The 23,962-nt window shown below is 42.4% G+C and overlaps 1 protein-coding gene across 5 annotated transcripts in view; it reads left to right on the plus strand.

Annotated features, from left to right (window-relative positions):
- The window catches only part of ralgapa1 (Ral GTPase activating protein catalytic subunit alpha 1), a 54,816-nt gene extending 31,063 nt beyond the window's left edge, over positions 1 to 23,753 (plus strand). For 2 of the 5 annotated variants that reach the window (XM_066694689.1, XM_066694690.1), the window contains exons 34-40: positions 260 to 331; positions 2,034 to 2,157; positions 2,510 to 2,665; positions 5,287 to 5,445; positions 6,177 to 6,304; positions 15,950 to 16,074; positions 21,106 to 23,753. In XM_066694689.1, the coding sequence (XP_066550786.1) occupies positions 260 to 331; positions 2,034 to 2,157; positions 2,510 to 2,665; positions 5,287 to 5,445; positions 6,177 to 6,304; positions 15,950 to 16,074; positions 21,106 to 21,251 (910 nt within the window). In that variant the 3' untranslated portion in view covers positions 21,252 to 23,753. Of the gene's footprint in view, positions 1 to 259; positions 332 to 2,033; positions 2,158 to 2,509; positions 2,666 to 5,286; positions 5,446 to 6,176; positions 6,305 to 15,949; positions 16,075 to 18,324; positions 18,357 to 20,007; positions 20,074 to 21,105 lie in introns of those variants that run through there. The other 3 variants (XR_010805197.1, XM_066694691.1, XM_066694692.1) reach the window with 3 other exon arrangements.
- Positions 23,754 to 23,962: the final 209 nt, after the last annotated feature.

Consider the following 23,962-nt stretch of genomic DNA (forward strand, 5'->3'; position numbering starts at 1 on the left):
GCTCATTAAAGTCATTCAGCTAAGGCACTGCATCATCTGCCTTCACTTGGCTTGGTCATTTTATTCAATAACCAGTTATGTTAATTGAAATGCGAATGAGAGTCATTATATAAATGTAAATGTGTTAATGAACATGTCTGGCCTTATGTCACCGCAGACCATGTTAGAAATTCATGAGTCTCTAGCCCAAGCCTTTACAATCGCTCCTCTCACAGAAGGGACAGGAAGTCAGAGCTGTGCTCTTTTTGATCTCTTCCAGGAGCAACTTCCACCTCCTGAAGAAGAACGAAAAGCTTCTGAGAGAGCTGAAGAATCTGGACTCCCGGCAGTGGTAAGAACACAGAAAGAACGAACGACTATGAGCTCCCAACTGACAACCTCCTGACTTGAATTGAGTTTTTGTGTGAGAAGCTCTTTATGTAGTTGAGGCCCAGTATTTGATCAACTCCGTCAGACACTATCAAACTAAATTTTATTCTGATATAAACATCCTAAGAGAAGTTTGATTAATTGAAATTGTTGATTTTAGTTAATGTGTTTGGAAATATGTGATTAAATGTTTTATATACATTTATTTGTATACCTATATTTACATGAAGTCCTGCATCACCGCTTGGTGTTGAAATCCTACTCTCTTCTTTAGATAAATGACACACACAAAAAACAATTTAAAAGCAAAGGAAAAGTACTGGGTGTTAAATAACAAGTATTTTGTATATCAACCCTGTTTCTGGGAAAAATCGTAATGTATTTTCCATTTTATTAATTTAAAAATCAATCTTTGTTGACATCAAATCACACCAACAAGCAAGCCAACCATGCACATAACTTTTTCTACTCATTCAAATTAAACTTTCAATGCTAACCTGCAAATTATAATTTCAAATTTCATAATTTTAATGATCAAAACATTTGATCCTTATAACTGCAGAATGAGAACTAGATGATAATTAAATGTATCATAACAGTAGATATACAGTATGTACATCAAATTGTGCGTGAAAACAATAAGGTAGTTCTAACAGTAAGTATTTATATGAATAATATAAGCACTTTGTATTGCACTTATGTTTGTAAGTCACCCTGGACAAGGGCGTCTGCCAATAAATAAATAAATAAATAAATAAATAATAATATTGTAAATTAAACCTTTTTGCTGATAACATTTGATTATTAGAGGGAAATAATGTTATGTCTACTCTTTCAGTATAGCAGTCAACTCTGTCAGACAAATGTGACGGAGTTGACAAAACACCGCGTTTTACCTCTTAACAAAGCAGAACAGGGAGCAGCCATTTAGATTTTTTTCAGTCTGCTAACTGGTACTACAACCTAATCAAAATAAACATATTTTGTTCATAAATCAACGTCAAATCTTAATGGTTATGGCTGACGGAGTTGACCGCTTATGGTTGTGACCATGATGAAATAATTTTATATTTTGTTGAAATTATCAAAAAGTGTAGCTCTTACCAGACCATCTGAAGTGTGAAGTGATAATGGGGTCCTAAGAACATAGCTGTCTATGAATGTTCCTGATGTATAACCTTTTTTTTTTTTTTGGACAGAAACCCTGTACACTTTTTGTTGGAGGCCTTGCTTGAGCATACATTACATTATTTGTCACACATTACTATGGCCATGTTTTTAACAAGTCTAACTTTCGGTAATTATGACTTTTTGAGAGATTTTACAATGTTTAACCCTTTTTTGAAATACTTTGATTTGTAGTCTGTTGTGTTGTACAGGGGATTTCTTGGGAGACGCAACAGTTTAATAGGGGGAAATAAAAATATTTCCATAATAACCTGATCAGTTGTAAGCATATATGCATGTCACTTAGAGTAATGACTTGATCACATTTTCCAATTTCTAATTACATTTTTACTTTAAATAACATAATATGGTACAGCTGGACGAGTTTTGTCCCAATTCATAAGAATGCCTGAGCTGATGAGGGTCTTGTATTTAAGCTATAAGTAGCAGTGATGATGATAATATGAACGATACGTATTATTCATTCATGTTATCAGTCGAGAGACGCACAAGATAGCGGTGTTCTATGTGGCCGAAGGACAGGAAGACAAGCACTCCATACTGTCCAACACCAGCGGCAGTCAGGCCTACGAGGACTTCGTCTCAGGACTGGGCTGGGAGGTAAGAGACCCTCTCGTCACCCCTGTCTGATCTCTCACCCAGTCTGTCTACCCGGTGTCGAGATTACAGCAGCCCCCTCCACTGGGCTAAAGGGTGAATATTGTTATTTTTGTCCCAGGATCTTGTGTGTCATCGAATATTAAACCTAGAAGAAAAGAGAACCGCACTTCTCTGTGAACTGTAGAAAGTAATCTGTGTAAAACAAACCTTTAAGACATGGAATAAAATCAAAGATCTATCTCACAAGTTTGTCCTGTTCGCGAACTTCATCTTCGTCAGATAGTCATCTCTACGTCTCCTGTTTTACCTCAACAAGATTTTTTAATTTTTTTATTCTCGTCTGTGCACACAGGTTAATCTGACGAACCACTGCGGCTTCATGGGGGGCCTTCAGAGAAACAAGAGCACGGGCATGACCACTCCCTACTTCGCAACGTCGACTGTAGAGGTCATGTTTCACGTCTCCACCAGAATGCCCCCCGATTCTGACGATTCTCTGACCAAAAAGGTGAGGGCTAATACTCGAGAAGCATCAGTTGTTTCACTTGCTCCAGTTTACGGCCCTGTGTATAGTGTAAATAATCTGTGAATAAATAAACAAACAAACAAACCCGGATTTGAACCTATTAAAGGTGCTTCCTTACAACCTGCACAGGCCCTGTTCCAGCAGGAGCCAGATTGAGTAATTCTAGTGATAAAGGCTCATGCATTTCTCTTCTATAGCAAATCATCTCCTTTTTAATTACCCCCTCTCCATTTTTCTCCTCGGACAGTTCGGACAAAGCGCTTCCTATCAGACGCACTAACTCTGCGGAGACGTTGCCGTTGTGCTCTGATTATTCTTTATAAATGCCTCTCTGTATTGGTATTTTTCTTTGCAGAAATCTAATAAATTCCACATTAGCAATAATGACTTCATCTCGGCCCGGCTGATATCAGGCCTGGCAAAGCACGTCCCGGCTCGGAATGACCGATTGCATGTCATTAGCCTTGTCCCCTTGTTTCCTTCTACATATATCTTTGGAGGTGATACGGTGCTAATCTATTCAGTAGACTCGTTAACGAGCGCAGACAGGAATGTAATATTGAGAGAGGGAGGGAACCACTTGACCTCAGAGGGAAGTTCAGGGGGCCTAATTGGATTATAACAGTCAGTCAGTTCGGGGAAAAATACGGCCTAGCCCGTAGCTAACCAGAGCCATCAATGTCTTTTCATTTGAGATCAGGGTCCCGGAAATTGTATTGCAGATGATGGTATAATTACCTGCAATAACCAGACAGATTTGTTGGCTGTGAGGTTTAATTTCCCTCCTATTGTTTTACGTGTTATTAAGAGGAAGGCATTTTGTTTTATGTGTTTCATGTCGCTTTATTGGCTAATGATTCAGGAGTTTTAATAAATTAAGACCCAGTGGCGTGCTGGCGGTGTGGAACTTAGTCTGGGATTCCTCGGTTGTTTCGCTACAGGTGGGACAGTAGGTCTCGTCGTTTCACTTTCACAGAGGGATTGTTTGTTTTATATTGGTGTTTGGTTGGCGTAAGGATGGGCCGCTATTGAAGATTCCTCATTTAATTAGTTCCAGCTAATTAAATCGATACAGGTGTTTTACCTGAACAGCTCTGGCCAATGAAGGAAGCGATTTTCAAATTTTGTGATCCTTATACTGTCTTACTCTGTTAAAAGCCCCGATGGTCTACGGGTTTGACTTTGAGAAGCTGGTCTGACAGCCAGCAGAGCAAGGGAGCAGTTGACCACAAAATTGAACCTCTTGATAATTTTACTCGGCAGTCACCTCCCAGTCACCATAGCCTCCTCTGTTCACTGTAAGCACGTAGATTCGACCCTATAGACGACAGCGGGGATTGTAGAGGGAGGGTGCGAGCATATTGGCCTAATCGAATGAAACGTGCATCTCTTATACGGCTATGGCACATTAATAGTATTAATATGTGTCTCTCGAACATGGCCGTCTGTACGAGGCAAATTGACAAGCTAGGATTAATGCAACCGTTTTGTTTCCTTTAAGGACTTTAAGGAATGACACTTCAAAACAGATGAAAGGAATTTAATGCAGCCCAACCTGCATTATTTCAGATTTGGTGCCCGTTTCCAAACCAGTGATTCGATTTCCCCAACGAAATGTTTGGCTTATCAGTGACAACCTCGCTTTCATTCGCCATCCTTCATGGCGTCAATTTTCGGCCATATCAGGGAAAGCGATCTGCCGTTTAGCCATTTAGTCACCACTGTGCGTCTTGGAGGCCTGTCCCAGCCCTGGAGGGCAACTCTTTAACTTGCACAGCACATGGCTGTAATGTATCCAAATTAGATTTGACCTGTCCCCCTGGTTAGGATTATATCATGATTCTTCAGGATTAAATGAAATTTGACCCGGTGGGGGAGACGGCATCCAGAAAGAGATGCACGGATAAGACCTGTAAACAATGTTATCCAGTCTCTGAAGTGTGTCAGAGCTTCCAGTCGGCACAGTGTGTTTGTCTGTCATTTTGTTTTGTACACTCTCGGGGAAGAAGGGGTGAAATTGCCCCTTTGGAGGCTGACACCTTTAAATGATCTCTGCCCCAGCTGTGATTGAGTACACTGGGAAAGATGGATGAGGAACGTCTGAGCCGAGTCGGGTTCGCCTCTTACCTGTCATGCATCAAGGTCACTCGAAGCAGTCAAATGTTGTCAGATTATTTTTCGTTGCATTTGGTACAGGACAACCAAGGTGTGTGTGTGTGTAGTGTCTACATACAAAGGGCCTAATATCCAGTTTATTTAGTGGAGTCTGAAGTAAATTGTTCACAAAATCTTATATTCGTGAACTGTGTAGTGTGAACAACACAAAATAGAAAGTTAATGGTATTCATAGGGGTTGTTTTACTACACAGTGGTAAACATTTGCCACATTTGCTCACAAATTAGAAGTCAGGGCAATTCAATGGCCTTCCTGACCCTTCTCTATAACTTCCCATCATTTTATGCAGAGAGTTGGAGAGGGTGTGGACTACAGCACACGTTCGGAAGATATTCCCATAAATGTGTCAAAGACAAATCCTAGCCAACGGTCACTTGTGGGTTTCGGCGTACGGTCTAGATGAATGTCTCCCTTCCGTCTCCCGTAGCTGAGACACCTGGGCAACGACGAGGTGCACATTGTGTGGTCCGAGCACTCCCGGGACTACAGGAGAGGCATCATCCCCACGGAGTTTGGAGACGTCCTCATTGTCATCTACCCGATGAAGAACCACATGTACAGCATCCAGATCCTGAAGAAGCCCGAGGTGGGTTTCCAACAGAACCGCTGCCACCGGGGGCTTAGTGTAAACCTTTCCAGCAGCCTCTTTATCACATGTGACTTGTCTTGAGGTTGTAGGATAATGAGTGAAACATCAGGGGGTGGGGAATGTAAAGCCAATTCATCTTTTCAGGTTTGTATGTTTGAGTACTTATGTAACCGTGTGTACAGAAGGAGGGGGAAAGAAGGCTAGAAATGGATGTTTACAATATGATTTGCACGACTAATTCGCAACTTGTTCCTCAGTACCTTTAATTGAATAAATAAAATGTCTTGAATTAAATTTCGCTACCGAAAAGATGAAACGCAAGCTTTTCCATTCTGCCTTAACCCCGTCTGCGGAAATGTGAAAAGATAAGTAGATGAAGGCCAGGGATGTCTGGCAAGTATAAATGCCAATTCATGGACTAAAATAACTTATTAATGACATTTTCTCTGTGAAGGATTTGTTTTTTTTTCCCCCCTGCATTTGTATGCACCCTGAAAACCATCAGGCCCGCTATATTAGAGCAAACCTCCTTATGTCTGTTTAAGTCAGTGAATATTTGTTATAGCTGTGGGGAAGGGGAAACAAATGTTCCTTGACTTGGCGGTGCTTTTTGAAACGTTTAAAACCTTCACTTACAAGGCTGGGAATAGAAGCAAGAACAGTAATACTTGACTTAGACATCAGCGTCAATAAACAACAACCGAAACGTGTGTGTGTTTATCAACCAGGTTCCCTTTTTCGGCCCCCTGTTCGATGGCGCCATTGTGGATGAGAAGATTATGCCCACGCTGGTGAGAGCCACGGCGATCAACGCCAGCCGGGCCCTCAAAGCCCTGATTCCACTCTACCAGAACTTGTATCCTTTCAGTTTTGGCATTTATCTTTGCGTACTCCTAACCAGCTCCGGCAAAAGGTAAGGTTCAAAGCTGCTAGTAATGGTCATTTCGGTCATCTTTTTCCGTGTATGGCGTCTTCAGGATGGCTGTGGTCGACGGCACAGAAAATATGATGAGGGAACAAAAGAGGGCATGAGTTTGAGTTATAAAACTGATATAGGATTGACACCCTCCGTCCGCCCCCCCACGATTTTTCCACTTCAGTTATGCCGGAATGCGCATACGTCGCATCTGAGGCGTTTTAACTTGTCAGACTCTGCCGAACGACTCGCCTCCGAGAACACCGCGGCCGCGAAATCAATATTGCCCCCCTCTCCTCCGTCGCATTTATTTCTATATGTGTATTATGAGACATATGTCACCTCGCGCTTGAGTTGATGATGTGAAGCTGCAGACTGGCACCGGCACGTGGCATTGATTGCCTTTAATGGCATCGCTGGCCCCCCCCCCCGCCCCTCCATGCCACACTGACTTGTGTTTCTGCTGAGAAGAATTGACAGCAGCTCGGTTCATAACCAAGGAGGAAAATGAGAGAATTTTGACTGTTCAATAAATATTGACGTCTTCTTTCATTCACCAGGCCGTGGACATTACCTTCTATACAAAATGTGCTGCAGATCGTGAAGCTCTGAATCACGGGGGCTGATCACAGCGCTCGGTGTGTGATGATGCAAAGTGATTTGCTTTGAAATGTATGGCAATTTAAGTTCTTTTTCTTTATTATTAGTATTTTTTTTTCTTTCTTCTATTACAGTTAACACGCATCAGATTCAATCCCCTGGAACAGACCAAATGCAGCTCTTATTATTTTTCTTTGAGAGTAAATTGTGGTAGTTTAGCACTCTGTGAGACCGTTAACTACTTTAAAAAGAGAAAAGTAAGTTGTCATCATCTTTTCTCGTTCGGGGAGGCCGTGACAAAGACTCGCCTTGGCTGTCGTGATGCGAGACGGTGCTTTTGTGTGTTTAATTTCTGTTCGTAACTTTTAACCATGCCAGTACTGCAGATTGGCCGTAGTGGTGCATTTTACAGTGTCGAGAGGCTTTGGCTGCTTACTGAGGTTGTTGGGGTTGTTTGAGAAGTCTGAGAAAGTGGGAAAACTTAGGGGGAAAAGAGGGATCTAGTCTGGGGCATCAGTTGTATTATAATTATGACCTTAATCAGTAATAAATGCCCCTGTACTGTCAGATGGGGACATGTTTCAGAGAGTTGCACATGTAGCCTTATTTTCATGGTACTACAGGTATTGCAACGAAAGGGTTGACCGATGTGTTACACAGTGAAAAAGCAGTGAAAACTCTGAATCTTAAGTTAAATTGAGGATATTTTCTTGCATTTATTTACTTTCTTTCTGGAGTGCATCATGTTTCCTCTTTTGTTTATGCAGATTTGTCTCCGAAAAGGTTTTTTTATGCCATTTTTCCTTTTAAATGCTTTTTCTTTTTTTTTGTGACTCGTAAAGAGCTAGATTTGAAGCATCTCTGTTTGAGGCAGGCCCTGGAGAGGCTGTGGGCTGCAGTGTCCCTAAAGTATCATCATCCTACTTACCCCACTGGCAACACTTTCCTCCACTTTAAACGCTTCCCCTGTTTCTAAAGATTCCACAGCCGAAAAAATGTTCTCATCTGACTTGTCCTCTAAGCGAAAACGATTGTTTGGCCCAGCTTGAGTCTCCGCTGCACGCAATCTCACACATCTGTGTATCTGTGCTCTGCTCAATACAGGAGTGTGGTATTGATTGGCGTGTGTTGCACGGGTCGATCATCCTGACAGCCAGAATTACAGTAATCTGTCATTATCGACGGATGTCTTTCCAGCGCCGATCTCTCCACAGTCCGTCCTGCCTTATCTTGCCTCGGTTATAATTGAAGTACATTTAGCTGAAAACTCTGATTGTTTTGTCATGGAAAAGGTGCTTTGTGTTGTTGATTGTCCCCCGTGTCAAATTTAATGGCTTGATCAAGCAATTAGACTTTTAATGCATCACAGGGGAGTGAGGAGTAGATAGGGTTCGAAGTAACGATTGAGCCCAAGGGGGAAAAGTACAGGCTAGATCTATTAGTTACCTGTTGATAACGTTGACAGAAGCAGGAATTTTTCTGCAGTGAATAATTCCAAAGCATGGCTTTAAATGCCTTTGATTTGAACAACTGGGGATTGCAGATTACCATTACATCTGCGCTGTCTAATTGAGCTCTTTAGAAGACACTTTTCAAAGAAAACTTGGCAAAGTTTACCCTTCTGCTGTTTTTTTGTAAAGGATAAAAAAAAAAATCCTTTCTTTGTATTTAACTCCTTAAATATTCATATTTTTTCAACAGTGCACGCTTTTATACAAGAGACGTGATTGTAGCATGATAGTCCCAAACCACATGAGACCATCATGTTAAAATTATTACAAACCACACAATTTGAAAAAAAGTGTCTTTTGAGCTGATTTACTTGACGACACAGATGTTTAGACATTATCCCTAAAGCATCAACAGACAACTCAAGGCCGAAGTGCAAATCCAAGAGAGGAGCACAGAATTAGCTTTTGTTAGATTGGTAGTTCACTGATGTGATTTAGATTAAACACTGAGGTATCTTTAGCAACAAGTGTTCTTTGAACATACTGTTGTTAAGCACCACCGATCCTGTTTTCTTCAAGATACACTCTTCACATTGTTCTGTAAATATACCACCCTAAATTATAGTCGTTACTTCTGGGCCGTAGAAGTTCCCACCTCCCCGTCTCATTGATCTGATCTCTATCTTGTCTGTTGAAAGGAAAACTTCTCGGCTTTAGAACCAATGCAAATTGTGTGTGTGGAAACTGCCAGCCCTTAATTTGCCCCTGTATTCGAAACCCAGATCGGTGTTTGAAAAGTAATCCCACTGGAGTAAAAATCTAACACGAATCAAAACCCGCTACAGTGCATTTGTGTCCGGAATCGTTGCTCGGGTTTGGTGTTCGGAGAGCTTTATGTGGTACGAGACGTGATCCAGCTTAGACTTTTTACAAGCATTGCAAATGGTGATGGCAAAAAATAAATGTATATCATTGTATTGACATTACCATATGCTGCCGTGTGATGTGGCTTCGTGATGCAGTGCTCGAATCAAGTGAAAGCAGCCTGACCCCCTTGCCCCTCTCTCTGTTTTTGCTACTCTTTTTACAGCTGGTGGGCCATTTGTCTTGAGCCCCAAAGATAGCATTTTGTGATTTTTTTTAATTGTAGAAATGGAATCAGAATCCTGCCTCAGGTCCCACACCCCTTATTTTATTTCCCCCCCTCTTTTTGACTGATCTGCCTTGGCTTGGGGGGGTAGGGGGGGTGGGCAGACACACAAGCTGTTTGGAAGGGGAAAAAAAAAAAATTGTAACTCAGCAAGCCACAGCCACCATCCATCTGTTGGGGGCCGATTGTGGAGGCAGAGACGCAGTGAAAATGAAAAAATAAAAAGCCGGGCAAAGAAAGGCCGAGACGCCGTGCAGGCTTCCCCATTGGCCCGCCGGTCCAGTGGTGTGTGTGTGTGTGTGTGAGAGAGGGAAGCGGTGAAGTGGGAATTGAAGCCGGGTGACTGTGGCTCCTGATTCGCGGTGATAAAGCGGCCGGGCGGCTGGGGTCAGCATATGGCTCGGCGTGATAGGGAAAGCTTGGGTCAGTGCCTTCTCTCCCTCTTCTTGGCTTCCCGTGGCAAGCGAGCTGATGAAACCTGGCTCGGGGGCTCATTGTTTCGCGGCTCTCCAGCCCCCGCCGCCAAATAGGAACAGGTCCCCCAGTTCACGTCGCCAGCTCTCACAATAGCCTCATTGTGCCGCCACAAACGCTGTGACCTGCTGTGGCTCGGGGGCGGGCGAGGGACGCGGGGGAGGGGGCGGACTTCTCTCCACTAATTGTGGCTTGTTGATGTAAAAGAAAGAGAAAAGAGGAGGATCCGATCTAATCTCTATACATTATTTGTTTGCCACTAAAGGCTTCTGGCCACTGATTAATTTTTCATTAGAACGGAGGGAGCGTTAAGTAGAAGGAGGGGAAAGAAAATGGCAAGAGTAATTAATTGGTGTTGTGCCGGACCAGATTGCATTAAGTTGTTTTTTCCCTCCGTTTGTGTTTTGGGCTGCGTGCAACAGCCTCTCCTGTTTCACTCATTTTAGACCTTAATTAAGCATCTACACTCATGTGAGCAAGTGATATCCTGTAAAGCATTAAGGCAGCCGGCCTCTTTAAATTGAATTTAATTCCCCGATCGTGACTCAAGCAGCTCCCGTTTGCGTGGCCGGGGCCAGCGCCGTGCCGTGTTCACACGAATGGGGTCTCGGCCCGGGCTCGGCTGCAGCCCAAAGACCCCTAGATCTGAAATATTTGGTGTTGCGGGGCTTGAATGTCCTTGTTTATTAAAATCCTTCCTTGCATTATCATTGGTAAGAATAATGCACTCATGTACCCCAATGTAACTTGCTGCCCATGAAGAACTAGAAAGAAAATACATCTGAAATGCAAACTACCAAGGGGAATAACACAGGATCTGTAGGATTCACTGACAAGGTGTTTAAGATGTACGGAGGGTCTTAAGACGCCGCTGTGGATTCGGGGAACGCTGGGAGATTGCAGCCTGAGCTGTAGGCAAATGTTTCAATCAATGCAGACTGTCCTTTAATTGGGTGCCTTGTATGAGCAGGTGAACAGAGCATTATCGTTATTCAATACACTGTGTTGGGAAATGCTTTTTATTAAGTTGCAAACTTTAGCAAAGAGAAAATATTGGTCCAGTCGTCGGGAAAAACTAATCTGACTCTCTCTCTCTCTCTCTCTCTCTCTGTGTGCTGATGTCACTTCGCTGCTCGGAGCGATAAAGCTCCTCACTCTGATTTCCAGTTAGGCGCTGCTATAATCTTTCAGCTTGGGCCTCTGTTGGTCTGTCACTGGAATCAAAGCATCTTAAAATAAAGCTAAAGCCCGTAGATTGAGATGAACATTCACCGTTTACTGAAAAACATGGATCAATAATATATACGCCTGACATTTCTCATCTGATTTGAAGTAGGAACATCAGTTTAACTTGCAAATTAATTTGTTTTTTGTGTGGTATATTCCTATATGTATATATTCGCATCTTAGAGTAATTTTAAAAACCTGAAGGTTGAAAATACATTGGCTGTAGCCTGAGGGAGAAAATCTGTCCCATTAATTAGTCCCCCAGATTTAAAGATAGATCCAGCAGAATACACTGAAATCCATATCTCAAAGACTGGATTGCGTTTAAGTCAAGATTAATAGGTAGAAATTTGACGTTGAACTCCAATCCCAGATCCTTGTCGGGCTCCCTGAGGCTCAGTGCATTAGTCAGGCCAATCTGCGGCTCATCTCGAATGCTGTGACATTGGTTTTAATGACAGGTTACGGGGGCTTGTTACAGCCCATCCTGGTAATAAAATCACTTTTATGGCTCTTTATAGCAGAAGCATTAGATGGAAAAATAACTGGATTACCGTGCACTTGGGCACACATAGATGTCTATAATTACAGTCTGTAAAATTCCTCAAATTAAATTATTCATATTTTTTCTTTTTTTTTTTTTTTTTTCTAAAAAGTAAAAAAATATATATATTCTTTCTACGGTTTAATGGTATTGCGCCTCTTGTCCATTTCGTTGTTGACTGTGGTCTATTGACAAGATGCACGCCATCTCTGGATTCTTTCAGACGGGAGGTTTTTGAGGCAGTTGGAGAATTACTGTTATTTTATTATGAAGTACACGCCAGTTTTTGTTGATTTTTCATCTTATGCGTTTTTTATTTGTTATTATATAAACTTATGCATATAGAATCATGTTTAATGTAATTATTACCTCCTTTTAACGAGGGAAAAGCACTGTGAGAGGCATTATAATTGGATTTCAAGTACTCAGTGTGAATAGACTAGGAAAGACCAGAACATGATGTAATTATTCATGTTGGTGCTACCTTGTACTTTTTTGTGCCGTTGACAATTAGCAGGCCCCTTTGCTTTCCTCTCGTGGGGACAAAAGGTCACACAGAGTCCTGGTCTTATCTGGTGGGGGCTGGCGTTAATGGGGGCCTCTCCTGACTGTGACTGTGCCTGTGCACCTGTTGTGGGGCTCCTGTCAGCTGGCAGGGCAAGAGGAGCCCAGATAAAGGCTGGGCCAGGTGTCCTGCCTGCCGGTCTTAATTGAGACACAGTGTAATTAATATGCACTTTGCAATATGGCTCAGGGCAGGGATTAAAACGGCAGGTTCTCTCAGGCTCGGTGGAATCTGCCATCTCTTCATTTGGAGGGGCTGGCTAAAGCCCACTTAAGGTTTTAAGCAGGATAATGTCAGAGAGGAGAATAAAAAAGGAGTCCATTATTAAAATGACAGGTTCGGTGTTGTCGCCGCTAACTCGCCTCTTGGTCGCAGTTCCAGTTCTAGGCGTGGCTTCTAAAGATGGTACAAACAACGTGCGAACGGATGTAAATAATCGTCATTTTGTTATTAAACAGCGTCTGGGTTACGGTAAGTGCTAACTCCACTGAGATAATGACTTCCTGCTCACCTAGTTTGCAACTAGTCTGCATCAACACAGACTCCCAAACTGCTCCGGCACAGAGAACACGATGTACAGCAATCACCTCCCACAAAGCACAGGCATTGGTTCGATGAGCAGGTGCTGAAGGCCCCTCTGTCAGCCTGGTATCTCATACAGCTGTGCTTCTTTACTCAGAGCCTCGACACAGGGGCTTTATTTGGCCTGTCCATGCTGGGCTTGTTTTCATAACCGCTGAAGGAAATCGCAATTTATGCAAGTTATTTGCTACTTGTGTGTTTTAATGGAGCACAAATTACTGCTGAGAAACTGGTCCCTCGATTCAGAAGCATAACTTACTGTAAACCAAAGATGGGCATCTGAGAAAATGAGACCCCAAGAGCAACTGGTCTTCTGGGAGGTTTCAGATCACCTTTAGTGTGCTTATGTTAGTTGCAACTTCCTTTTAACTCTGTAATGTGTTTTTGTATATATATGCTGAGTAGTAAAGCAATTGCCACTGGGGACAGGTCTCTATGGGTCTTCATCTTAAGCAAAATGATGATAATGATCTGCTTTGATCACACCATGTGGTGCTGCCCTGTGCTGTATTAGGAAATTAGATGTAGCATTGCATTTAAATAGTGCGTTCGTTCCCTCAGCCTAGACTAAATAAATCTGGTAGTTCGTAGCCGCCTCCGTCCCTGCTGCACCACTCCATCCATCCCATCGCCTGCGCTGGAAATAACCATGAATCGAGAGGTCAGCGGTCCGCTTGCTTTTGAAAATAAAGCCATTCTGGAGCGCAGCTGCTTTTTGAGCCCGCTCTTGTCAGAGGAGACCAGGGCCCCGTTCTTTAAAAGGAAACAGCTTGTTTAGATAGCAGCTAGTTCTCCTGTGGTCTGCCAGCTTTTTCCCTTCCTGGCAAGCACCGTGAGTGTGAAAAAAGAGGAATGATCAATTGCAAAGCTATCAGTACCAGCATGTTCAGAGTGGTGAATTAACACACCACTGGGAATATTTCTGGGACCCACCAAGATACTTCACTTGTAATGTGCTAACAAGCTCATTTTTGGTATCTCTTCAGTGGTAATTTCTCTCTTTCCTGAGAGAGCGAGGAGTTGAGTGCACCAGACATAATGAAAAGCTCAGTAGGAGGGAGAAGCAAGAAGCATTTTTTTCCCCTTTTCAGCCAAATAGAAAATGAGTTTCTGGTAATACACAAAGGCCAGCTTTTTCCCTTCCATACAAGAGTGACTGCTGCGAACCGAAGGACTCTATTAACGACGGAAAAACCAGCAGCTGTGAAGTTTCTCTTAAAAAAAGATACTTTCTTTTAACAAGCTGTTAAAAAAATGCCCTTCAAAAATCCAATTACACTATATCTAGACTGGGGCTATTGGGGTTGATGTGTAATGCAAAAATATGTTTCTTTCTTTTTCCCTTTCCTTTTTTTTTTATATACAAAGTGCATTTTAAGTTAATAGAGAGGAGGATTTGTTGTCTTGGCGACAAGGTAGCAGTGGCGTGCAACCTGAGGGGACGTGATGCACAAACAGACGCGGTCCGAGAGCAACGCACACCTGCCGAGCCATGTGTGGCCCTTCCACCCTCGGCAAAGTCACAATATTGAAAACAACATTCGAATCAATCCGATATATGTTGTGTTTCTGGAGAAATGAAGAAGCGGCAGTATTTGTTTTTTTAAGATCTGCTGTAATTGTAGAGCTCAGATGTTGAAAAGTGTATATAGAGAATTTGTTATAGTTTTTTCAATATATGTTGCTACTAATGAGCTTCAGCCTGTTTATAATCCCTTTCTAAATTAAATAAAAGCCATTTTGAACACCAGAGAAGCTGGCAAAACTGGCGATTGTCCAGGTTTCCATCTTAAAGGCATGTCTGCCCCGAGTCACGGGCTTATGCACAAGTACTTTCTCCCCAGCCCTGGTGCGGCCATACTACCGCTTTTTCTGCCGTTCGGAGAGAGAAGGGGAGTGTGGGCTTAAGGCTCATGAGGATTTCAATTAGTGCTGGGCATAAGATGACAAAGAAAGAAAACAAGTTTTTTTTTGGGGGGGGGTTGAAGGGAGGAGGAGATTTCTCTGTTTCAGAGGCACAAGGATTACAAGCCAGCGTGTTGGCTTCTGTCCTGATAATTGCATCGCGCTGCCTGCTGCTCTGTGTTCAGCAGCCTTTTGCATCGCCCCGCCGCTGTGAGAGAAGGAAACTCTCTCCCACACTCGCAGTCGGCCCCCACCCGGAGCCGAAGGGAAAGGGGTAGATCTCGGTGTGTCCCGGGAGGCTGCGCTCTCCGGTCCTGCGACGGGAGGAGGCTGCAGAGACTGTGGTGATGAAGCAGGAGGGGATGGGGGGCGAGGGATCTGACATGACTAAACTATGAAAGAGAGAGAGAAACACGTCAGATCCTCCCGACTTTAATTCCCTGTGCCTCGCTCCACACGTCTGTGTTAAACCTGTGTTCCGCTGCCTGACGGACACAGTGGGGTGATTTGGCACTTCCAGGCTCCCAGAACTCGCGCGGGCCCAATCTCTTTTTAAATATCTCTTTCATTTCGGGCCCAGCGTGAACGTGCTGGTGGAGGTGAAGATTGGAGCCCTTTGTGACAATCTCTCAAATCCCGTTGCCTCTGCTGGCTTCTCTCCTCCTGATTTCCTTCCCTGTGTGTTTGTGTTTGCAGTCTGTGTGGAGAGAAACGTCGAGGGGGAAAGTTTTAGCTCAAGAGATGTAAGTCTGAATGGAGACTAAATCTATGAAATGGAAGATGGCAAATTAGTGTCCATCAGATCCAAAAAGACACGGCGACAGGCCAGAATAGGCGACCTCAATACGAATGAGAACATGATACTGCTTTTAGTAACAGGTAGAGATTTACTGTCTGGTCTTGTGTGAAAGTGTGTTCATGCTCCTCTGGTGACCTCATTGTAAAACATGATTGGCTGAGTTGAGGTGAACTCCTCTAGTATAAGATCTAAGACCTCCGCGTGTTACTCGCCCACGGCTCTCTCTTTCCATTGATGTGTGAAAGTTGCCCTCTGAGCACCCCGGTTCATCCTTGACACGCCTGCCAGCTACGAGGAGAGAGCGCGATACCTGGAGACGATTGTGCACCATCACCGTGAGCCCACCACCTTCGAAGACTACGCAGCGCAGGTCTTCTGCCCGGCCCCCTTTCACCACATACCTACGGACGCAGGTAGGTCCAGCCCTGTTCACAGCAGAAATAGATCATGCCCATAGAGACAATACAGTTTAACAAGGAGTTAACTGGGTCAATACCTCGTTTTGTGTTTGCGTGTGTGTGTGTGTGTAGGTTTAAACATTAGCTTATACATTTCCATCAGCGTGGACAATAGTACAGCTAGTATTACTTTGGTGGAATTTGAATGCAGCAGCAATGGGTTCATGAGTCGCAGAGAGATCTACTGAATGACTGACGAATGAAGCTGTTAAAGTTAAATAGCCGGACGGAAAATGGAAAACCTAATTTGATGACAAAGATGAGAAGGCGCATTGAAAGGGGCTCTTGAATTACAAAATGCTGCCCTATTTTGTCGTGCGGTGGTTGATTTGTCAAAGTGAAAGTATGTTAGCCTGATCTCAGACGCTGCATTTCTCAGCACACACGTCGCATCAAACGTACACGTTCCCTCCCCTCACACAGATCGGACACAGTGGGTGGGGCAGGACCTTTGCATACAAGGAAACTGATTTGTGGAGCTAATTGCCTAAGCCCTTGACAACTGAAACCTCCTTAACTACTTAAAAATCACACCGAAAAGAAACGTATCTGCTTTCAAAAGCTTTTAATTAGCGGTTCTAAAGGTCAACATCCACCTTTTTTGCAAAGTTCCCTTTGTGCACGCTTTGAAATCGCCGCCATATACACCATGCTTTAGAAGTCTCTGTGCTATTGTACTGTATTGTTGCATCTTTTTCTGAGTGCTGTGAGCAGTCTTGCTCTATCACTGTAGACATGCAGTCCTCCTTGCCTTTTTAAAAGATGTTCAGCAATCGTAACACAAAGGTGTGCGATTTGTCCGATACCCTGTTGTCCATCCTTCACAGACTGCCGAGAGTGTTGGAGTGCAGGTGTTTTTTTTGTAATTCAACTCAGAATGAAACTCCACCGGTTACTCTTACTAAATTGGTTAACCAGCTGTAGGTAAATTACATTAATGGAGTAATTTATTTTAAATCAGCAGCAGCATTAAAAGTAAAATGTTAGACCTCTTCTGTGAAGCATTTCAAAAGATGAATAAAGCTGCTGGTTGTTCACATTTATCATCAACATTGTGACTTGAATATTGGTCTCTTTATTATGTTGTTATTTTAGGCTCCCACTTTTTTTCTTTAATTGAACGGTTGATTGCACTGTAAACCTCGCTTTGATTCCCGTCAGAAGTCTTGCATTCATAGAGAAGTAAAACACAAGTATGGCAGCCATTTGTCACATAACCTGAGGGTCAATCTCAGGAGTTTTTATTTTTAACCTTAATTACTGAATTCTCTCTTATCCAATCAGTTCTTATTCCTTTAACATTTCATCTTTTAAAATGTATAATCGAGTAGGATATTCACATCCGTTGCTGGATTCCTTTTAGATGAACTAATTTGTTGTTTCTGACAACAGTCATGTTTATAATGCCTGATCCCAGCACTGCTCAAAGAGACACAGCAATTTAGTTATTCTCACTGCTTGTTTTAATCATGCACTGAAGTTTAAACCTTTTTGTGTTTGTTTCTCTGAAGAAGGCTCGGAAAATGATCTTCGTACACATGGCATAAAAGTTAAAGCATCACCTGAGAATGTGACCACCATGTCAATTTCTTAATTGGAAATGTATATTTTTAAATACTCACCCCTTAAAAAACTAAATATAATCATGAAGAATATCAGGTGTGCTTAAAACAGGTAAACCACCTCCCTCCTTCACTGTGAATAAACCTGGGCAGATATTTTCTGTCTGATCTGTGACACTATCCCAAACTGTGCCTCATTGTGGAGGTCCAGCAGATTTCTAAATCCTGCAGATGCTTTAATTTGTGTGTGGTGTGTACATACTCTGTTATTCAAAGTTGAGAATAACAGTCGCAATGTGTTTTCTGATTGTTTTTCTTCTTGATGAAATCTGTGGAGAACAAATTATAAATTTTGGCACTGAAAAAAATGTCTTAACAGAGATACAGATAGGATTCTGAGTTGTATAATTATAAGCTAATCCAGAATGTATAATTCTGTGTCTTCAGACGCCTTTTTTAAAGGGCATATTTTTCAGTATCAAAAGCCTCTTGCCTTGCAGGATGTGATTGGTGTCAGCAGTAGTGTTTTAACCTTCTTGGTCTCTTCATTCCTCCTAATCTTGAGTGATCAATTTTTCTTTCTTCTTTTTTTCTTTGTTTTTTTTGTTTTCTCCTTTTCGTTTATCTTATTTTTCCCCTTTAGATCATTAACTGTCACTTGTGTAATATCTGAAGGTAAGACCCGATGTTCAAAAGCAAGAAAGGCTGCTTTTTCTTTGACTCTTCACTTGTAACCAAGTTATAAGCCCCCCCTCTCTCTGACTCCTCTGTCTCCACCTTAAACGAGATCTCGCCCTGCTTTGGACGACGACACGAGCACCTCTCTCTGCCCTCCCCGTGGTTGATGTCTACTAACCCACCGGCCTGCATGCCCATCTAACAATTGACTCGGGGTTGTGTTTAACCAGTGGTAGAGGCTGTGTTTTACCGTGGGTCTGTTACTACTTTTACTACTACTACTACTACTACTACTACTGTTCTGTCATTAGTCAAGTAACCCCTCTTGTGTTACGGTGTGTTTCTTGGCATGGACTACCACCGTTTGTCACCTCTGTGTAACCCATGATGTTTGGTGCGGATGCTCTCTGAGAATGGATGACTCGTTTGGGATGCCGCAACGAAATCCATACTGCGTGTTAAGGTTTTTTTTTTCCTATATTTTTAAAGAAACCTTAACCAAGAGACCATTGACACAGGCTGTCCTTCCCTGGCCGTTTTAATTTGTGCATCAAGATTTTCACAGAGCTGTCTCTGAGCCACTGGACAAACTCTCAAGGGCACTGTAGCATAGGGCTCACTTGCTGTGCTAGCTCTCCTGGGCGCAGGCTTTGTCTCGTGGAAAACCCAGGCGCCAGTGGAGAGACTGGACACCTCTAAACCCTCGGGCACTCGCTCGCCGCAGACGCACAGCGCTCTGCTGAATGCCGTCCCCTAGACAAAATATTTTCCAACGAACGCAGCTCTTTTGTTATTTGATTTTTATATTTATTGGCTAGATTTACAACCAGGTCCAGATAGCACCTCAAATCCACGTTTGCATTCGAGGACTTTAAAGAGATCAGGCTATTTCAAGGGAGGTACACATTTAAGATAAAAACAAAACCCAAAACCTACGTGTACGCATTTGTTTTCCTTTTTTTTTTTTTTAATAGTTTCAAAATGTTTCCTACAAAGGTGACTTGTTCAGCATACTTTCCGGAAAATACCTTCCCTATTTTTGAGTGGATGTAAGAACTAAAGGTCATCTGGCGGATACTTTTAAATATTTGTATATGCAGAGGACTGTTCAGGTTGTTAGTTTGCCTGCTGTCACTTATACATGCTATAAACGGGCCACAATAACACCAAACTACTTCACTTTACTAATGTACTTGCTGCCAGAACCTTCAGTCTGCACATCTTGTGGAAATCAAGGGTACAAAAATATTTTGAATACAAAAACAATTCGAAAGCAAGCCCCAGATTTCAGCAGTTAAGCGTCTCCTGCTCCCCTGTATGTGTTGCGCCTGTGGGATTAAGGGTTTGTATTGAAAGATGCATGATAAACGGGGTAAGTAAACCATTGCCGTGTGTGTCAGTCAGCATCTCGGTGTGTATGCTGTCTGTCAGTGTTCAAGTTCTGACATGAGATGCAGCCATTATTTCTGTCTTCTATGCACACCTATTATTAATTCCCTTTCAACCTTGTGTGTCATTTCTCACACCTGTTATCTTATATCTCTTCTCCCCTCTCTCTCTCTCTCTCTCTCTCTCTCTCTCTCTCCCCGCGTTTTGTTTTGTCTCTCCTGTCCACCCCCCTTTTGTGTGTCGCATTTTTCAACCAAAGAGAGAAATGCTGTGATATTTCTACTCCTTCCCAAACCTCCACTAGAAAACATTGGCCTCATCAAGGTAAAGGGCAAAGGCTTGAAACGGAAGGTCTTTCACGCTAGCTGTGAATGGTATGCTGAACAAAACTGGCAAACTTCCTTTCTTCGTTTGTTTGATCTGTTTTGATGCTGTTGCTCCTTCCCTGACCCCTGAGCTCGGCTCCAGTTCCCTGGTAGAGTTATAGGTGTCACATCGTAGAGTGTTGATTAGTTTTAGCGTCTCTTGTGGTTACTCATTTAGGAAATCAGTCAGGAGCACACACAAATCAGCCGCGGATCTATGCAGGAAGTGTGTTTCACCAGGCAACCCAGCCACACTTCTTCCAGGGTGCAAGCTGCGAACTAAACACGAGCCGAATACAGGAGGCAAATGAATGCTTTGTTTCTCCATGCTTGCACACTGGACACTTAAACCTGTGCTCCAGTTTTTGTGATTTAATTGTACTGCATTTGATCCAGTGATTTGAAGTAGATGGTGATTTGATCTCTTTCAATAATTCGCTTTAAATTAGCGATTCAACCTTGTTTGTCACTAATGCGGTGTTTGGCTGGGGTCCAGAATACCTCGCCGTCAAAGGCCTTGGTTCTGATTAGGAGATGTTGTGGTGATTAGCAATGGCCTAATTGGGACGTTTTGGCTGCACCTTGCGCTGAAGCAGTTGATGCGATATCTAGCTAACTGGGTAGAACCAGTGCAACCGCACGAGTGATTGACGCTCAGATTTCCATCGCGAATAGATACAGCATCTTTCAGCTCGGAGCTACACCTACAAATCACTGTTTCATTGTATTTTTTAAATAAAGAAAACAAGTTGCCCCAGTCCCTGGCAACCCAGGCTGATTTAGACCTGAATGTAATAATCTGCATTAACAGAGGCCACATTAGCACGGACGCTCTAAAGAGATATGTGATGGAAAATGCTGCAGCACGATTATGAGCCGCATTTTCCCGACAGTCCTGACGAATGCTTGCAGTCTTGTTAATGGCCCACCTGCGGGGCAGACGAGTCCCTTCTGACGGCTGTGCCCCCCCCACCCCTGTGCTGTCTCCACAGGCTCCTGCCCCGAGAGTCAGCCGGGCGAAAGTCCAGCAGCTCAGGTAGACGGGATCGACTTAGCCTCACCCATGTCACCTCGTGCTAGCAAGAGCCGCATGTCGGTGAAGCTGCGCCGCTCCTCCGGCTCGGCCAACAAAACCTGACCGGCGCGGCCCCCCGGCACCCCCTGCCACTCCCGGGAAGGAGAGAGCTCAAATACGTGTACATATGTTTTCTGCACAGGAGTAATCTATATATAAATATATATGTACGTAAGTAAATATGTAGTCCTGTGCAGAATTTTTATAATATTCACCCATGTACAAAAATGATATAAAAAGTGTGTATTTTTCAATGTGTACCTGCCACGTAAAAAGCAGTTAGTGCATTCACATAGACGTGTTCTTTTATTGAAATAACGGAATTATATTGTCATCTGATGTATTATTTTAGCTGTTGCCACTGTGCTTTCAATTCAACCAATGCAGCCATTTTCACCCCCCCCTCCCCACACACAATTACGAATGCCAGTATTTGTACAAAAGAAAATGGCCTGACATTATTGAAGCTTCTTGGCATAAAACTGTTTTCAGTTAGGTTGTTATTATAGTTTTATACTCCAAAACACGGTTTTATGTATGCGTGGTGGACCCTGTGGGGGATAAACATTTATATATATACGGACTGATTGAAAGCAAAGCCAAAAAAGAAGTAGAAGAAGAAGAAGAAAAAAGCATATTGTTGCATAATAAAATGTAAATGTGAAGACTGAATCCTGTACCAAAGTCCATTGTGTGTAGCCTACATGTAAAGAGAGGCTTGTTCCCGTTTTGTTTTGTGTTAAGAGCAAAAATTGAACTGGCCGCTATATTTTCAATGACTTATCCACCGATATTTTACACACGGTCATAGTTTTAAATTATTTCTAATATTGGAACTTGTGTTACAGAGAATGTTACTGGCCTCCTCTTCCATTTCAGGAAGCATCAAAAGAGTCGGATATTGAAGAACAAAACTTTACACATTCAAAAAAATACAATCAAATGCAGAAATTAACATTGCCTGGCATGTGTATGGATTTCATTTTAATTTGCCAAACATGAAACGAAGTTCCCTCTAGGCACTACGAATAGACAACCGTTAAATTATTTTGCCTTCTTTTTTTGCTGGTGAGTTTATTTCCCCCCCACATGGCTGCTTATCTGAGGTAGCCGCAGTGGCGTCTGTTCAGTCGCGCTGTTTGGACGGGTGGATTGGGGGCTGTGTCTGAATCCCGTGAACTACATTGGAAGCATTCCTGTTAGGAAATGACCGGATTCTCATCAGTCAAACTGCAGGGCCTTTGCATGGTTTTAAATAGGAATTCTGTTAATTTTTAAATAGGAATGATTGGGAAGATCCGCCTCCGTCTTCTTGAGAAAGAAAATAGGTTTGAAAATAGTTTTGTTTCTGTTTTTTGTTAAAGAGATCTGCTCTGGAGATTAAATTAAACAGTCTACCATTTCCTAACTCTGGGAGAGGGATACTCCCCTCTCCCTTTCTGCAGTGGAAAAACGGCCACTGAAACTTTAGAAAGTCAGACTTCGATGACACTAGTGTCACACAACGCGTCGGTGCGTCTCGCCTCTGGTTATCAAGCATCGCACCGTCTGCCATGCGGCCTTCTTTCCCAGATTAGCCGGGAGAGCCGCCCTGCCCAGCTGTGGTCAGATCCACATCTGTACCCCCTGCATGGCTTTCGAATTGGGATCAAGCCGGTCTGTGGGACTGTGATGCGCTGTAAGACCGATGTAGCTGTTCCAGAAATGGTTAAGTTTAAATAAACATGCTTTTTGTCTTTTCAGTTTTTTCATGTTTTGTTACACTCAGTAATAGGTTTTCTCCTCGAGAGAAAAGGGATCGTTTGTGGTCATTTTCTGACCAACTCAGATTTTGTTATTTTTTTTTAACACTTAGAATGCTGAATTTGGTTTGTCCATTTTTAAATGTCAGTGTGTGTATGGTTTTGTTTTCTATTTACGTTTTATTATGTTTGTCATTGGAAACAAATACAAACCGAATGTATATTCCTTGTGATTTTGCTGTCCCTTGGATATGATGTTGGAGCTCACCGTTACTGACCACTTATTCTGAGTGAACTGTTTTTGTTTGTATTTGTCTTTTGTTTTGTTAATTATCTATGAGTATTGTTGGATGGTTTATACTAAACCTCATTGTTCAAAACCTCATTGGAAAAACTCTTCTTCTCTTTATGCAAAATGTTGGGATAACTCCCTGTGTAAGAAAAACAAACAATAAATACATGAATAATTTCCATTTTCAGATGATTTTGTGGCAGTGAAAATAAAAATACTCATGCAGCATTCCAAGGGTATTTGCAAAAATAAACTACATAAATATATACTGTATTCCAGCTGCTGGAATGTGTGCGTATGAAAAAAACTTCTGCTCACAGTCTGCTGGGTAATGTATGTTACTACTAACCAAATGCAGCATGATGCCAGTACTAACTGCATGTGTAAATACAACAACAAACAAATATATATATATATATATATATATAAAATAAAGTATTGTCATACATGTAGTATCTATACATTTGTAATGGCTATAAAGGAAGGAAAATGGATGTGCTATTTAATTTGACAATAAAACTATTCTTACCATTTGTGTTCCATGGCTTTTTTTGTCACATTGGAAGACGCTGCATGATAGGATAATAAAGCAAATAAAGAATACATCTGCTTTCATTGACCTTTGAGTGAGTAAGAAACTGAATCTGTTTACAAACTTTAAAAAGTATGTTGTTTTCGCACGAGAAGGTAGTCATAAGCTGTATTACATTCCTCTCTTAGTAATATTGATGTACTAGTCA

Source organism: Amia ocellicauda, chromosome 21, assembly GCF_036373705.1.
Source record: "Amia ocellicauda isolate fAmiCal2 chromosome 21, fAmiCal2.hap1, whole genome shotgun sequence".
Lineage (NCBI taxonomy): Eukaryota > Metazoa > Chordata > Actinopteri > Amiiformes > Amiidae > Amia > Amia ocellicauda.